The sequence below is a fragment of the Lemur catta genome, chromosome 3 (assembly GCF_020740605.2).
Source record: "Lemur catta isolate mLemCat1 chromosome 3, mLemCat1.pri, whole genome shotgun sequence".
Lineage (NCBI taxonomy): Eukaryota > Metazoa > Chordata > Mammalia > Primates > Lemuridae > Lemur > Lemur catta.
This window is the reverse complement of record NC_059130.1, coordinates 40,543,484-40,561,618: the sequence shown is the minus strand read 5'-3', so window position 1 is coordinate 40,561,618 and position 18,135 is coordinate 40,543,484. Positions and strand designations below refer to the sequence as shown.

The 18,135-nt window shown below is 36.6% G+C and overlaps 1 protein-coding gene across 3 annotated transcripts in view; it reads left to right on the top strand.

Annotated features, from left to right (window-relative positions):
* RABGAP1L (RAB GTPase activating protein 1 like) overlaps window positions 1–8,609 on the top strand; it is a 646,139-nt gene extending 637,530 nt beyond the window's left edge. For all 3 annotated transcript variants that reach the window (XM_045547315.1, XM_045547314.1, XM_045547317.1), the window contains 2 exons: window positions 8,047–8,139; window positions 8,320–8,609. In XM_045547315.1, the coding sequence (XP_045403271.1) occupies window positions 8,047–8,139; window positions 8,320–8,334 (108 nt within the window). In that variant the 3' untranslated portion in view covers window positions 8,335–8,609. The remainder of the gene's footprint in view (window positions 1–8,046; window positions 8,140–8,319) is intronic.
* Window positions 8,610–18,135: the final 9,526 nt, after the last annotated feature.

Below are 18,135 nucleotides of genomic sequence, written 5' to 3'. Positions count from 1 at the left end.
CATGAACGCTGGAAAGTGGCTCACGTCATACAATTATTCATGAATGAGTCTAGGAACCTGTCACAGGTGTGCACACCATTAGCCCTGAGTAACTGGGAAAGCTGGACATGTGAGATGAACGCAGGTACAGCACCATGGACTGTATGTTACTACGAATTCAGGAAAAGAATGCTTAGTAATTTGATGTCTGTAGGTCTCAGGAGTTATGTCAGAGTTGCAACAAGAGATACATATGTTCCTTGTCACCACTCCCTTGGGGCAGGCTCTGGAGGCCACTGGATTCCATCTCTGACTCTGTTTACCAGCTGTATGACCATGGATGTGTTACCTCTCCACAGTTTCCTTATTTCCTTCATTGTAAAATAATACTTACCTGATGGAGTTGTTGGGAGGATTAAATATAGATTTTTCTAAGTTATTGATTTAAAACTGTTAGAAAATTTTTTGACATGAAGGAATTCCATAACTTTCTTTTCTTTTTTTATTTTTTGAGACAGGGTCTTGCTCTGTCACCCAGGCTAGAGTGCAGTGACATCATCATAGCTCACTGCAACCTCAAACTCCTGGCCTCAAATGATCCTCCCGCCTCAGTCTCCCAACGTGCTAGGATAACAGGTTTGAGCCACCACACCTGAGCAATAACAGAGCAGAGGGAAGTGGACATCAGAAGAGTGCAGTGCTACAAACCTTGCATGCTGGTCCTGGCTTCCCCCTTTGTCTTTACTGGTAGTTCAGCTCAGTGGTTCTCAGTACAAATACCACATCTTCTCAAGCTTCTATCCCTCAAACCTCCCAGCCCTGGATATCCACCCCTGGTTTGGAACCGTGCGTGGGCATCCTATTTGTCACAGTGACAGAAGGGTACTACTGACATTTCATAAGTGAAATGATAAATGCGGCCAGGGACACAGGGGCTCAGAAATGGGGAATGGAGTCAATATAACCAAAAATCATTCCACCCAAAATGCCAGTAGTACCCTACCTTGAGAAACGCTGGTAGTGGCTAGGTTCTTTTCTCTATGTAAATTAAAAAACCAACTTTTCATAAAATTGATATACTAATCTATAAAATCAAGATATGCCAAAGATCATGCCATATACATTACAAGCATAGAACAGGTTGAAAAATATTCATATTTGTATTCTGCTATGTTATATCATTTATTTCTCTTCTGTGTATAAGTTTCCTTAAGTTAATAAAGTAGGTGTGTTCCAAATTGGTTACTTAAGAGTATTGTTATCCCATTAATTACTACCTACTATCTAAAGTGGTGTTGAAAAGCACTTGAGCTCCTAAATGTACAAAGGTCCCATTTGATAATCAGGAAACCTAACCAAATCTTATTTGTAAGAGAAGAAATATGTTTTATTAGAAATAATGCCTATGAAATTCAAATATTAATAAATTTTCAAAATAAGATAATGAAAGTAAAAATACAAAATAGAATAATACCCTGGTAGGTAGGATTAGTGAGATAAAGATTATTAAGGCAAATTCATCTAAAATTAATATGCAAAAAAATAACATTCAGTCTATTAGTCATATAAAAATAAGAAAGATACAGTTTAAATTATTAGGTTATTAAATATGAAATGTCTAATTTCCTTAAATATTATACTAAGTTTGACAGTTGATATCTCTGACATTTCACTTTGACACTTCCTGTTTGATTTTTATTGTGAAGGTACAGCCTCATTCTTTTAAACACATGGTTTGGCTTGTGATTATCTTTTCAGATTTTTTTTAGAGCAATTTTTGTGAAACCATGGTTATATCAAAAATTTGTGTTATTTTCAAATATGAGTTCCATTGTGGAACTAGTGCAGTGCAGACAGCCTGAAATATCAACGAAGTGTTTGGGAAGGACGTGGCTAATGAACACACAGTACGTCGATGACTTGAGAAGTTCCATTCTAGTGATTTTAATCTTGAAAATGAGCCATGTCGGTGACCTCAGACCAAGGTGGAGAATGATGAGCTGAAACCTGTAGTGGAAGCAAATCCATCTCAACCTACGCAGGAATTAGCAGCAAGGTTTGACGTTACTATTCTAATGATATTGGACTGTGTGAAACAAATTGGCAAGGTAAAAGAAGCTGGGCAGATGGGTTGCATGAATTAAATGAGCATCAGAAGAGAAATTATCTCGAAGCTTGCCTTTCTTTATCATCACAATATAAAGGCGGACCATTCTACACAGCATTGTTACATGTGACGAAAAATGCATTTTTTTTGACAATCATGAGCATTCAACACTGTGGTTGGATAAAGATGAAGTACCAAAACACAGTCTAAAACCAAATATTCATCAAAAAAAGCTAATGATGTCTGTTTGGTGGTCCAGTGCTTGTATTATCCACTACAGCTTCATGAAACCTGGTCGATCAATTACAGCAGATGTCTGCTACAACCAGTTGGATGAAATAATGAGGATGCTTGTGGTTAAACAGCCGAGATTGGCCAACAGAGATAGGCCAGTCCTCTTGGAAGACAACACTGAACCACATGTCGCACAAACAACGCTGCTCAAATTACAGATGCTGGACTTGGAAACTCTCTGTCATCTACTGTATTCACCAAACCTTGCACTGACTGACTACTACTTCTTCCAGGCTTAGGACCACTTCTTGCAAGGAAAAATACTCAATTCTCGTCAAGCTTTGGAAAACATCTTTCGTGATTTCATCGCCACTTGTTCTCCAGGCTTCTTCACTGCTGGCACAAACAAGCTACCGTTAAGATGGCAAAACTGTGTTGATAGTTTGTGCTCATACTTTGATTAATTGTACTGCTTCTTGTTTGAGATATAATAAACTAAACTTTTGATTCAAAATCAGACATCTCATATTTAATGACCTATAGAAGAAAGGGAGCATGGGGAGTGAAGAAAGTTGGGTGTATCCTTTTCAGTCTTCCCCTCCCATATCCCGAGGGAGGCCAGCATGACTAACATTGAGAAAGAATAAGACAAATGAGTAATTACTGTGCTCTCTCTTTTCCTGTTATTAAAGGTCACTGCTTAACACTCCCCTACCATTCCCCTACCACTCCCCTTTGCCTTAAACTTGTTAGGCTCTTTTCTTTGTATTTCCTGATAACAGCTGAATAGGACCCACTGTCATCAGCAAATGGCAGGTAAGGGTATTGGTGACAAAGAGTGGAGTTACTAAAGCTTCCCCAGTGATTTAGAATTATAACCCACTAGGTATTGTCATCAGGGGGGTAGATGAGAAAGCCCTTTTGATTTAGTGTGGTATACATCAAAGTACTGGTCATGAAATCATTTTAGAAGGTCTGAAGAGGCATTTAAAAAATGGAATACAATAAAAACATAATAGAATATATCAATGGACATTGTGCTGATCCTTGGAAGGCACTGGGTACAACTTAACAAATACCACAGCCAGTTGCCATGATAAGAGAAAGAAAGCAGAAAGGGACCAAGTGAATCTACATATTGGCTGGAGGAATGTTGTTTTTAACTTTTCTTTACTGCTGTCTAGTTTGGTATTCTGGTATTTATAGTATAAGGGTTAACAGTTTATAGTTTATTTTATATTGACATAGTTCGGTTGTAAAATAAAGTTGGTTATAAAATAAAGGGCAGGGGAGTTTTTAATCTTGCTTTCAGCAAAAGTGTTAAGACTTTCAACTGAATTTTGTTTGTAAACATTTTATAGCTCAATTACTTATACTTATTTATAATATTATGTTGTTTTCATTTCTTATTGTTACCATAACAAATAACTTACAAACTTAGCAGCTTAAAAGAATATAAATATTATTTTACAGTTCTGTAGGTTAAAATTCTTGTGTGAGTCTCACTGGGCTGAAATGAAAGTATTCGCAGGGCTTCCTTTCTGGAGACTCTTGGGGAGAATCCATTTCCATGTCTTTTCCAGCTCCTAGAAGCTGCCCACGTCCCTTTACTCGTGCACCTCTGTCTGCATCTGTCCTCGAAGCCAGCAACATTGAATTTCTCTGACCTTTCTGCAGTAGTCACACCTCCCTCTGAGTGAAGTCCAAAAGAGTTCTCCTCTTTTAATGACTCCTGTGATTTCACTGGGCCCATCCAGATAATCTAAAATCATCCTCCAATCTCAAGGTCCTTAACCTTAATAACCACATTTGCAAAATCCATTTTACCATGTAAGGTTATATATTCACGTGTTCTGGGGATTAGAATGCAGACAGTTTTGGGAGGCCATTATTCTGCCTACCACAATTGTCTATATTGACTCCTGCTTCCAAAATTGTTTCCTTGTAAAATATATGTCCGTTAAAAAAAAAAAATAGCTGATTTAAAGAAAAAGTAGTAAGTAAAATGTATGTGGCTATGGCAAAAATAATGAAAGTGGTATTTGAATGACTATAGTTTGGAAAACACTTTACCTGAGAGATTGCCCTGTACCAGGAAAGGGTGGAGTGCAGGCCAGAGAGCCCGTTGCCCCAGCCAGACTCCAGTTTGCTCTGGGGCAGCTAGCTGGCTCCACCCAGGGCTCTAGCCACAGTTGTTCAGTGTCTGCATCCTAAAGAAAGGGATTGCACCAGACAGTGTCCAAAGTCCCCCCGGCTCCAATTTGCTAATTCTGTGCAAATAGATATTTATGTTATAAATTTAAATGTCAGGGGCAAACAGTGTGAAATATCTCTAAACGTCATAAACAATTCAAAAGGTAAAAACACTGGTTTTATCTTAAATGCTGCCTTCCCTAAATGTGGTTGTCAAGTACAAAATGTCAAGCCTTAGCTCATTATTTAAATGATTGCTATCATACTTGTTAGGGACTGTCTTATCATGATTGGATATCTTTTTTTTCTTTTTCTATTTGGTTGTTTTTGATAAATACCATTTGAGTGGTGACTGCTCATTATCACTTGCACTCATCAGACAATTATGGATTCTTTGAGAACATTTCCTAAACTGAGCAAAATAGAAAGTGTTAGAAAGGCCAGGGGGTGGACAATTGGTGTAGTAGGACCCCCAGATTAGGTAGACATTTAAAAGAACTGATGATTCTTGACACCTTCTTCAAGTGCGCACTTACTTATAGGTTGTTTCAATTCTAATAATTCTTAATGACTTTTTGTTCTTTTAATGAAAATCACATAGTAAAGAGGTTTTTATTCCTTTCTCCAATAAAAAAAATTTCAAGCTTCAGTACTATCTAAAATAAAATCAATTTTTTCCTGAAATACAGTTTTAAAAACTGAAAGTATATTTTCTTTGATTACCTCATAAATAACAGGAGTTTCACATCAGCTCTCCTGTGTCCTCCTCCTCCACCCCTCCCCACTTTTGCACTGTGCCAGTCACAGGTGGATGCTCAGTGCCACCCCACAGCACCAGAGAAATAAGCTTGGAAGGTTTCCTAGCAACATATTGTTCTGGGAACCTGCTCTGTTTCCCTCAGCAAGATGAAGCCAAACATCCTAGAATCTCAGCCAGATGGGAAAAGATTAGCTTATTGAGAGTGTTTAATGCATTTTTTTTGAAAATTTCACTTTGAAATATAAACCTCTTAACATAAGTAGCAAGACTGACTTTCAAAAGTCTCTCTTTTACATGTAAAAAAAATTGGGGGTAGTAGTTTGAATTTTAAAACTACAGTTTTAGTAGAATTCTCTAGGAACAAGCTTGCAATATGTAATTCAGTAACTGGTGAATAGATCCATTTTAGGACCGTGTAGAAAATACTTCCACACAAGCATGATATTCAGCCTGGTGTGGGTTCCAGTTACAAAAATGTTGAAATACTTCTGATCTGGCGGGTGAGTGGCTGCTGGAGCAGGCTCTCATAATGCCCGTAGCTGTTCCCCTTGACCCCTGCTCCTGCTCCTAGGGAAACATTGGAGGTACCTAGCCACTGCTGAAAACCCTGAGACTTCCCTTTTTTCCTGTAGATCCAGGGCTATTTCAGTGCTAGTGATTTGCAACTTCATCTTGAGAGTCTATTTTTGGTTTTCTAAGTATATGATTAATGCTTATAGAGAAAAGAATACTTGAGGAACTTGAGGCCACTGTCAAAGCATAGAAAAATGATGTGGTTGTCTTGTTAGCACATGATCGTGTGTATTTCCCTTGTTTAGTGATCTGTGAGGCTGCATAGTTGGCAGGTGGCGCTTTCCTTTCTATTGTACTCTAGTTGGTCACAGTATATGGCTAAAGGTCTCTGGAGATCAAGTAATAAAGGATTAGTGTTTCTATAAACAGTGCTCAGCAGTCGCTTTGCAATTCATTTACACCCTGCAAAATCTCCTCACTCCTTGTTTAACAGGGGAGACATTCCCCAGTCAGCCAGATGAATATTCTCATAATGTGGTTATCAAACGGTTTGCACCATCTATCAGGTTTGATTGAGTTTCTGAAACCTCCCAATTGTGGTCAGAAGCAGATAATTTTAATACTTCCTAGTGCTCCTGGATGAGAAAAACAAAGTAATTAGAATAAGATGAGGAATGACACCTGTGTCTTTGGTTTTTATTTAACAAATTCTCTGGCTAGATTCCAGAGAATCAAAACTGTCCTCATCCCAGAAAACTGTAAGATAATTTTATATTCATGCTGGGTGCTTTCCATTTTGTTTTGCTCTGTCTTGCACTCATGTGCATGTTTTCTAAATACCATACTTTGAACTCAGTAAGAAACATTCTGTTGAGGGGCTAGTATGGGCCAAATACTTTGCTAGGTATCATGGCAGATGTTGAGGGCAGCACATCATCCCAGCCTTTCCCAAGGCCTCAGGAAGTCAGCAAAATAGCATGTTTGTAATCATAAAACAAACAAACGAAGAACTTTTCCTTGATTTCAAGTCACTTACTTTAGGACCTAAACATTATGGAAAAATTTTTGCTGTTTGAATGAATTATATGATTTTGATTGTCTAAGGAAAGACTGAAAGTAGATTTAACCTGTAATATGGAACTGAATAGGTTATAATACCTTAATTTCGATTGAATACTTATTAAATTTTTTTTTTAATTTCCATGTGCCAGGCATTGTTTTAGATACTTTACCTATGTTAGCTCACTTAATTCTCCTGACACCAATATGGGGTAGAAATTTGTTTACCTGCCATTTTGCAGATGAAGAAACCGAGGCTAAGAGAGGTTATTTATTTTTGTTTTTGGAGACAGGGTCCTGCTGTGTTTCCCAGGCTAGAGTGTAGTGGCTATGCACAGGCATGATCATAGTACCCTGCAGTCTCTGTTCCTCGGCTCAAGTGATCCTCCCCGTTCCCCAGCCTCCTGAGTAGCTGGGAGTACAGGTGCGCACCACTGCACCCAGCTAAGAGGGGTTAAATACCTGTTTACCAAGGGTCTTTATACGATACTATGCTTATTTTTTTATTTTAAGCATTCTAAGACTCTGTAGGATTCTAGCCTTTTTCCAGAAAAGAGTAAACTTCTGTCTTTTGAGGGTGACATAATTTTAGCAAGAAATAGATGAGTTATTTAGATGATTTTCTATTATTACATAAAGCACAACAATCCTATATTTCTTTGAGTTTTCAGTGTCAAACTTTAGAATCTTCTTTCGTTTTGGTATATTGATTCCATTTTTCAAGTATTTTTTGCTGCTCAATTTTTTATTTCTATAAAATAATTTTCTATGAGTGAATTATATTTAAAGAAAGATAGTTAAAATTAATAACTCTATTAGATACATTCACAAGAAAAGGTTATGCCATCATCAATATTGTAGAACAGAGGTGGACAAATTATGGCCTGTTTTGTAAGTAAGGTTTTGTTGGAACACAGCCATACTCATTCTTTTGTATCAGCCATGGCAGCTTTTATGCAATAACAGCAGAGTTGAATGGTTGTGACTTATAGCTCAAAAAGCCTAAAATATATTCCATCTGGACCTTTATAGGAAAAGTGTGCCAACCCTGGCTCTAGAATCTAGATTTTCCTCCTAACTTTGAGTTGGGCATGCTCCCTTAGAATGCCAGATACTTAATTGCAAAACACATCAGCCTTCCTTTTTTTTTTTTTCCTAAGTGATGTCCTTGTCTAACATGCTTATCCTCTGATTCCTGCAGGTACCAACCAAGAAGCTGAAGAAATATGAGAAAGAATACCAGACAATGCGAGAGAGTCAGCTGCAGCAGGAAGACCCAATGGATAGATACAAGGTATGGGAAACACTTGGCGCCTACCAGAGCAAAGTTCTTAAAGCAGCAGTTGTGACAAGTTTGATTCCCTCTGTCTCTCCTTCACTGATTTAGATACTCTCTGATCATGCTAACTGTCCAGGTATGTTTTTACTTCAGGAGACTCCCAAGTAGCCAACCATAATATTTCTTTTCTTTCAGTTTGTATATTTGTAGGTAACTCCAGCTGTTGCATTTATACGGGGAATCTTCGTAAGAAGCTGAGAGAAAGAGAGGGGAAAAGAGAGAAAGTGGCTTTCTACTTTCAAAAATGAGGAAAAAAAGGAAAATGGCAAAGTACTGTCTTAGCTGTTCATGGTCACATCCACAAAGACTTTTAGAAGGTGAACTATCTCAAGACTGGCACAAGGACATTTCAAACTTTGTAGCAAATGTTAAAAATACAAACTCACTTGGAAGGAAAAATAAAAACCACAAAGGTATATGAAGCATAGTAATGGTGTTTGTCGCAACATTTATTTCCACAAATGAATATATGAGTAACAATGACATTTGACTTACAGTACACAGTTTCAGAATCAAAATGATTTCAGTTTAATATATTAGTTAATTGTATGTTTTAAAAATTAGACCACTTACGACGCTAGGTCTCTTTCTTCAATGGTGATTAGCAATACTGTTCCCAGGATGCGGTGTTGGGAAATAATGTTATCCAACTTATTTTTTTAAAATGAAATATTATTGTCTTTCTTCAACATGTTTTAATTTTATAGTCTCGTGCAGATGCATAATAGTTCCCTCACCCTCCACATCGGTTCACTAAGATAAAACAATATTGCATTTTCAGCACTGATCACCAATGTTGAAATGTTCTGCCAAGAAAAGTACTGTGGTGGCATTATTAATTCAGTCACCCACAGTGGGATGACTTCAACTTATGTAACTTGGGTAGCACAATCACACAGTACGTCTTGTCTCTGTTGCTGAACTGAATGGCATAGGATGTGTACAGAGGAACATGGTAGAAGGAGTATGTGGATTTTGTAGTCAGACAGACCTGAGTTCAAATCCTGCTTTTTTTTTTTTAAGAGCACAAGATTTGGAATCCAAATGGGGCATTTTAATGCCTATGCCACTGTTCAGCATCTTGGACTAGTTATTGAACATCTTTCCTCATCTGTAAAATGTGTAGTGTGCACGATTCCTCGGCAAATTGTTGTGAGGATGAGGGGTGTTGTATGTTAACTACTCAGCACATAGTTTGGTGTTCAATAAATGGTGGTGGTTAGTTTTATGAAGCCTACTACTACGAATTACCCAAGTTTTACTAGAATAATACCACTTTATATGGGTCTGTCCTCCAGTTCCCCACTGATCATCCTCATATTTCCCTCAAGTATTGCTACCCAGTAATCTCCCTTTGTTTATAGAACTGTCTCAAGAACTAATAAAATCCTACATACTGCTATAGTAGGTAACTATTAACAGATACAGTCTTAAAAGATAAGGTTTGAAGCTAATTCCCACCACTACTGTCCCCTCTATAAAACCAATTTTAATATAAGTCATATAGCATGCTGCTTTAGAGAGGCTTGAAGGTAGTAATTATGAAATAAATATTATTAAGCATCCAGAATGAAGCCCTCCTACTGCTTGTATTGTTCTAATTTTCTTATTGTTACCATCATTATAAATAAAATCTTTGGAGAGTGCTTCAAAATAAAAGAGAACAGGCTGGGACTGAACTTGTTACTGTATCTGAAATCCTTTTTGTTTCAAAGCAGGTATGTATAAATAGTATGAAGTATATTATTTTTTAAGTGTTTATAACATTATAACATGTAAAATTGTCAATGTGTATAGTTTTTATTGAGGGATCAAAGTAGAATTAAACTTTGTTTCTGTTTTGAAAGCAGATATTACTTTTAAGTTCAAGTGCTGTGGCTTCTTAATTGCACATATCAGATACTTTCTATAGATATTTCTTTTGGATTATTGTAATATCTTTTTAATACATTAACTAATATCTCTAACCCCCTTTTTTTCTGTATCATTTTAATAATGTTTAGGCATTTCTCCTGGTGATATACTTGGCAAATTTATGTCCATAAACTGTAATTACATTTTCAATGTGGCAATTAACAACACAGTTTCCAACCATTAAAAGATTGAGTTCTTTAGATGATCAAAATGTGGTTTAAGAAGCTAATTATAATTATCTTCCTTGTAAAGTTCTTTTGCAAAAATAAAAAAATAAATAACAAAGAAGCTAATTATAATTATCTTTTTTTTCTTTTCTTTTCTTTTTTTTTTTTTTTGAGACAGTCTCACTCTCTTGCCTGGGCTGGAGTGCCGTGGCAGCAGCCTAGCTCACAGCAACCTCAAACTCCTGGGCTCAAGCGATCCTCCTGCCTCAGCCTGCCGGGTAGCTGGGACTACAGGCATGTGACACCATGCCCAGCTAATTTTTTCTATTTTTAGTTGTTTGGCTAATTTCTTTCTCTTTTTAGTAGAGACGGGGTCTCGCTCTTGCTCAGGCTGGTCTCGAACTCCTGAGCTCAAGCAATCCTCCTGCCTTGGCCTCCCAGGGAGCTAAGATTACAGGCGTGAGCCACTGCATCCGACCTATGTAATTATCTTAATTAAAGTTGCAAAGTGTCTTAGAAAATGCCTTTTAGTGTCTTCCAAATTTAATCCCATGAAGAATAAGACCTCTGTCCTGGGAATGAACGCGTTATAATTCATAGGTCTTAGACTAGCACAACCCCGTTAATGAAAACTCTTAAGAATAAATTGGGAAGATCTTTGAGGGCATTGAGAACTTGCAATTCTTCAGTAATAACCTCTTCTGAACATTACAATTAATACTGCTTGAAATGCCACGTCTACCTGCTAGCTTGTCATCTGGCAAGAGAGTTAGGAAGGTTATGGGAATTTATTTTTTAAATGTCATGAAATAAGATATTCTATTAATAAGTATTTTAGTTCAAAGCTATTTCTCTTGGACATGGTGACATACATAAAAGGGCTATTGCAGGGAAACTAGAGGAGGGATTAAAGATCCCACAACATAGAGGTACTTCAGCAGTTATATGTCTTGCTTTATCTATCTAAACATGTATTTTGTGTTTATTTTTATGGCATATGCAAATATCTACATTCTCAGGTTATACCACTCTACTCACCTTTATCCCACACTGAAATCTCAACTACAAAGAAAGAGATGATATAGTGTTGGCAAAAATTTAAATTTTAAAACCTTAAGCATCATGAAAATGTCCTAGAATTAGGTAGTGGTGATGATTGTGTGACTTTGTGAATATACTAAAAATCACTGAATTGTACATTTTAAAAACATGAATTTTATAGTATGTGAATTACTTCTCAAAAAAAAAACAAAAAAAAAACCTCCAAGCAAAATCATATGTTCCAAGTGGATCGTCATCTAGCCCACCTTCTTCTTTCATGAACCCCAAGTCACACCAGTAGTACCTTGCAGAAGCCATACTTGTGGGAGGGAGACCTTCCTATTGAAACTGGAGTCAATTAATGACTATTGGTCTTCTGTTTATAGGGGAAAAGCCAACACAAGTGGTTAGTACATTCTTTTTTACTGATACCTATTAATTTCCATGTAGAATATATGTTGTATATATACACACAGACATATACGTATATAAATAGGTAATACATATACACACTGCCTATGCCGCCTAGTCTTGGCATCAGTTTGTATTTGAAACTCAGGGAACCCCATAATTACAGCTATAGCCTTTAGTGTATTCCCTCTGTTTATCTTCATGACTAGATTCAAAGAGACAGAAAGGAAACTTAATTGGAAGGAGAATATAGAATATTTATTCTAAATCTCATTTTTATCATCCCTCTTGGATCTGGCCAAATTTGTGTAATGTAATTTGTTTACTCTGATATTTTGGTTTGTAAATTTATCAATTGATTTCCAATGATAAAGATTTGGCTATAGAAATACATCAAGTACATTTTCATTTTTGTATAGGTCTCCAGAATATATACGTTCATCAATATGTGTAGCTGTTTTAGTATATTCTAAAAATTAGTAACTAATAAGCAGTTACCAATTTCAGAAATTAAAATAATGTTTTCTCTCTTAAGGAAATGCATCATTTCAATTGTGGGGGAAGTTAGTTTTCTAGTGATATAATCAATTGCTGGTATTTTTTAGAGAACTGCAGCCTTAGTCTACCTTTGGAGTCTGTCTTTTCTTATTTAATTAAAGAACTGCCTGCACAAATGTGGGTTAAGCCTTAAAAAACACAACTAATTAATTAAATTCAGTGAATCTCCCAAAGCATAATAAAGGTTACCTGTTCTGTATGGGAAAATACTAGAAAGAATCTGGAATGTTTAAATTCTCTTGGGTTTGGGACACAGATGGTATTATAAATACATAATTTATAATTGAACTATCTTATCCATGTTCAGTATAATTAAATTTAGAAGGTTTAACTTCTTTCTTGAGGTTAGTTAGACCTAGTAAATTTTTTTATCAAAATGTAATTCAAACAGAAAATGATTCCTCTTAAGGTTCCACAAAGTTTTTTTTGCACATACTAATTGTTGTAGAGCAATTATCATTACATGTAATTTAAAATTGAGCTATTTAATTATACAGAGTAAAAACAGTACAAACAGAATATTTGAATAAAGCTTAATTGTATTTTTTTGCCATCCTTACCTATCTAATAAATGATTTAGACTGATTATCACTTTTTTTTTAACTTGACAAATGAAGAAGTTTCAATTATGCTAAATTTCTTACCTGTAACAGCGGGGAAGGACTTCTTTTTTCCACTGTTGGACCCTTTTTGGTGTTGGGCCCTTCCTTACTCAGGGAAGTCAAAATAAGTGAATCCATCTTTGAGAAATGTTTTTCAACCATTGAAAATAAACTTACATTTTATTATTTTTTCCACATCATAGAAACAGTTGTTGGTTTTTGGAAATATTACGTTATGGAATAACATGCTTTAATGAATAGCAACAGACAAGAGGATGGTTTCTATATGCCTGTGACAACTTGATGATAAACTTCAGAAGTCTGCCAATCTTTTGAGCTTGGACAACCCAGTAAATTCACTGTTGTAGGGTGGTGAGGATGCAAACCTAAGACCTTTTGAGGCTCCTCAAGCAATGTAGCTAAAAAGGAACAGGTAGTCTCTGACAGTGCTGGTCTGCTGATTCCCTTATACTTACCACTTGGGAGAAGTGTGTTAGGCACATTAAGAATTTATAAGTATGTTTATTAATGATTTTCAGAATTACCCAAAAACATTCTTTAATTTTTAGAAAGTTTTCTTTCTCAGAAAGTATTACTGAGAAAATTATATGACATTAATACCGATTTGCTTTTTTTTTTTTTTTTTTGAGACAGAGTCTCACTCTGGCCTGGGCTAAAGTGCAGTGGTGTCATCATAGCTCACTGCAACTTCAGATTTCTGGGCTTAAGTGATCCTCCTGCCTCAGCCTCCTAAGTAGCTGGGACTATAGGCAAGCACCACCACACCCAGCTAATTTTTCTATTTTTAGTAGAGATGGGGTCTTGCTCTTGCTTGGGCTGGTCTTGAACTCCTGAGCTCAAGCAATCCTCCTGCCTCTCACCCTCCCAGAGTGCTAGGATTACGGGTGTGACCCACTATGCCCAGCCCCATTTGCTGTTTTAAAAATTTGATTTGTGTGCTAGAGCAGAATAGGAATCTGTAAACCATGGCCTGTGGGCCAAATCTGGCTCACTGCCAGGTTTTGTAAATAAAGTTTTATTGGAACACAGCCATACCTATTTGTTTACTTAGCGTATGTGGCTGCTTTTGCATGACACTGGCATAGTTGAGAAATTTCAACAACAGACCATGAGGCCTAATATATTTACTATCTGGCTGTTTACATTAAAAGTTTGCTGACCCCAGTGCTACACTATAATCTAAGATTGTTTTTTGAATGCTAAAAGAAATTCAGTCTGGTTTGCCAACTGTCATTTATTACTGACAAGATTTTGGTTTTAGTCTGATATTTAAAATTTCCACCAGAAAGATAAGATTGGATGTGAAGAGTAAAGAAGAGAAGTATGAAACAGTTTCAAATATCCAGATTTTCTTTCTGAAATCTTCATTTGTGGACAATATAGGCATTTAAACATTTCATCTGTAGGCATTTGTCTTTGTATATCAAAAACCTGTCAGCTGAAAATTTGAATATAATGATTATCAACTCTTTTAAAAGAGGTATCTAAAAGAAAGTATGTGAGAGCTGAGTGTGTTGTTACTAATCAAATTGCACTGGAAAATGTTTTAAAACATTTTCTCCTGACCCTTAAATGTCTTTAAAAACATGTGCCAAGAATTCATCATAGCAGCAGACAACACACCCAAAATATTGAGCTAGGGTTTATAAAGCCACCTCCCTCTCCATCGGTTTTTCCTTTAAAACTTTTTTTTTTTGATTGCCAGTTCACGTTGGTCTGGTTTGTCATCTTGGAATAAATGATGTTCACCATCCCTTGAACTGCTTCACCCAGACTTCAGCCCCCAGATACAAATGAGATCTGGGATCAGTTTTTCTTTTGCGTTCCCCTGCCCAGCAATTTCATTCTTTTGTCTGAAGATGAACTATTTTGCAAGATTTCTGACTTTGTCTTATAAGGAAGTTCCTTCCACCCAGCTTTAATAACATAGTATCACAATTCACACTGTAGTTGCTAATAGTTCCACATGCAGTATTTTCATCATTGATGCAAACTGCAAATAGCAGTGTGGAGAGGGAGGAGTTTTAGTGTACGAGTCTTCCTGAGTTACTTTCTTCTACTGAATGTTTGCAGTCACAGAGAGCACTTAGGGCATGTGACACTCTAAAGAAAAGGCAAAGAGCATTAACAAGTGTCTGTTTTTGTTATTGTCATTTCATAGATGTACTAGTAGGTGTTCAATTTCATTGGATATTCTTTTTTTTCAATTGTCTTTGTACCTATGATTGAAAACGGTAGTTGGTCTATGACTTTTGAGGAGGTAAGTTTTTCATCTGTGTGTGTCTGTAACACCAGCGTCTGTCTCTTTGAAAAATGCAGTATCCTCCTCCCAAAAGTTACTAACCAAACTTTCCCAGCTCTACATCCTCTGTGCAAGAGGGGAGGGAACTAATGAGGACAGTTGTCTGCTTTTTGTTCAAATGGTGTCAGTTGTGTGAGATGGAGTATGTTTCGGACATGTGAGTTTTAAGGGTTATGTAAGCAGTATGTCCTGTAATCTTTTGTGAAAGGCAAGAGGGAAGCAATTTGCCTGTCTTGTTCACAGGCTCTGAGCATTCAGCACATCTGCTTGTACAAACTTACAGCATGTGAGTATCTCAGGGCTGACTGAGGTTATCGGGACTGACTTTAAGTCAGCCTCCCATGGGCAGCCCTTGTCAACATTTCAAAATGAATCAAGCAAGGTTACTGCCTTTCCCAAGCCTGTCAACAACTAAACTCTCTTCTCCATTCTAGTAAAAAGGCAAACTTTTTTGGACTGTTCAGGACGGAAAATAGTTTTGGCTCCTTGGGAAGGGCTAGAAAAGACAGCCAAAGTAATGTAATCTGTTTAACCCTCGGTGTAAATATGGGCAAGTTCATCTTCGTAGCAAATCTCCATCTCAGTAGCAGTGTCTCAGTGTAGCACTCAGAGGCAGTGGAAAACTTGTGAGGACACCCTGCCGCCACACCAGGTTCACACTTTGGAGGACGATACTGCATTTTTGGCCCCGTAGCTTGCTTTCCCACTTGTCTGTGAGTGCAGAGCAGGAGTCCGACACTTCCCACTGTGCTGCTTGCTTTGCAGACACTGAATTGAAAACTTCTTGCTAAAGCAAAAGCCAGTAGGTGTGCCCTCTAGGCTATTTTGCTTTGTAGGGACCCTCAGACACTCAATTTCTCCCACATCTTTCCCCAGCTTGCCCCGACCCCTGCCCCTTTAGTTGTGTGTCTATAAAGAGGGTTCAAGTGGCTACAGTTATTGTAATGAGAAGTTAACAGTCAGAATTTCAGCTGAGCTCACACTTCTTTCTTATATAATATATGATCCATCAGACTTTTATCTCTAATCAATAGTGAAGTAGCTACCTGGTATTTTTAAAATACTTGAACAAAGTACTTTTCCAAAGACATCCTATGACTTTACCTGGAGTTTTTTTTTTTTTTTTTTTAACGCAATTCTAAGCATATAACTATAACCTGAAAAACTGGTAGCTGCAGCTTTTTCACTTGTGCCAAATTAATGTAATGTGAATAATAGTTGAGGGAGCTTTTTGTACTTTGGAGTTCTACAAGTATAATTTGAGTAGATACAGGATACTTAACTCAGGAATAGTCAGTGAAGTAGTTTTATCTTAGTCTCTTGAAGGGATTTATCAAGAAATGAGAAAAATCTCTTCCCTGCCTAAGCAGCCTGTGTTGTGAAATATGTTGTGTTGAAATTGTGCTGGGTATTGTCGCTCTTTCCTGGCTAGGAGGAAATCTATTGAAAAAGTTTCTCAAATATTTTTTAAAATCTAAGTTTTCTACAAGTATTTAAGTTGTTTCCACAAAATGGAGTAATAGTTGTATCAGAAATAAAGACTAACTCTCTAGCACGTGCTAGAAATTGTGTCATATCAACTGTAGAAGTGCCCATGCTTTTTAAAAATGTATTTTTTAGCCTCCACATTTGTTGCACTTCTGTGAGAGGGTAGAACTTCTGTGACTGAGGGAACAGATAGAATTTGATGAGGACAAATTGCCCCTCCAAGTAGAAACACTGTCTTTTCAGGAATATCTGGGGAAAGGGTTCCTGGCAAGGCAGCACTCGGGGTTACATTATGTCTTGGTCACAGAGGAAAAGACAATATGGTTTCATGTAGAATATGACCTTCTAACAGGAATGGACTTTAAAAATTTTCTTATTTTGGCATTTTATCCTTCCAGTGGAATTGAAATTTCAAATTACTTTAAAAAAACTATTTTAAAAATCCTATTATAAATATATGTTCATTGTAGAAAACTTGAAAACATTTTTAAAAGGATGAGGACAACAATAAAAATAACCTACTAACCACAGCTAATATCTGTTATTTATATTGTTATAAAAATGGGATTTTCCAGTTATTTTTTTTTCCTACGAGGTAATATAAGCATTTCCTCTGTTAGATACTTTTATCTAATATTTTAGTACTGGGTGGAATTCTATCATGAATTTATTTAAAAGTAAGTTTGTTTTTAATCTTTTTTAGCAGATAACGTTTTCAAGACTGTTTTGACATTCCTCAACTATCCCAGTCTATTTTTTCCAAAAGAAAAAACAGAAATGGGCCCTGGTAGCTGGTTATAATCAAAGTGCAGGTTCATCCTTTAACTACTCTAATGGCCTTCCCTGTCCATGGATCCTCTGCCTCCATGAAAGTCCCAGACTTTACCCTTACCATCTGTTAAAAAAAAAAAAAAAAGGAAAGAGATTAGGTTCTCTTCTTTCTGTATAACAACACCAGCTTGCTCTATAGAAGATAAAATTAACCTGACCTTCCCAAGTATGCTGTGATACACTATCCCCCAAAACATGTATTTGTCTTCTGGTTTTGTATCCCTGCTTTGTCTGAGTTTTTGCCACCCTTGCAGAAAAGACTGTTAGGAGTGTAAATCTGAAAAACAGGAAGGTCTCATCTCATTGAAGTCTTTCCTGCCAGCTCTCTTTTGAATCTCCTTTAACTGCTAACAGTAGCAAAGAAAGCACTTTTGATATTTGGGAATGGAAGACACAAAATTGTTATTCTAAAAATATTTGTGAACATACCAAGTTTCATCATGGCTAGTTAAGGGGAGACCTTGCTTCATAAGGATTAATGACTTGGTTCTTTCAATATATAACATTGTTTCAGATTTTTCCAGGGAGTTAAAGGGGGAAAAAATAGCTCAGTAATTTATTTTACTCAGAATCTTTTAATCTGAAGTTTTAAAAAACCAAAACAAACATTTAGAGA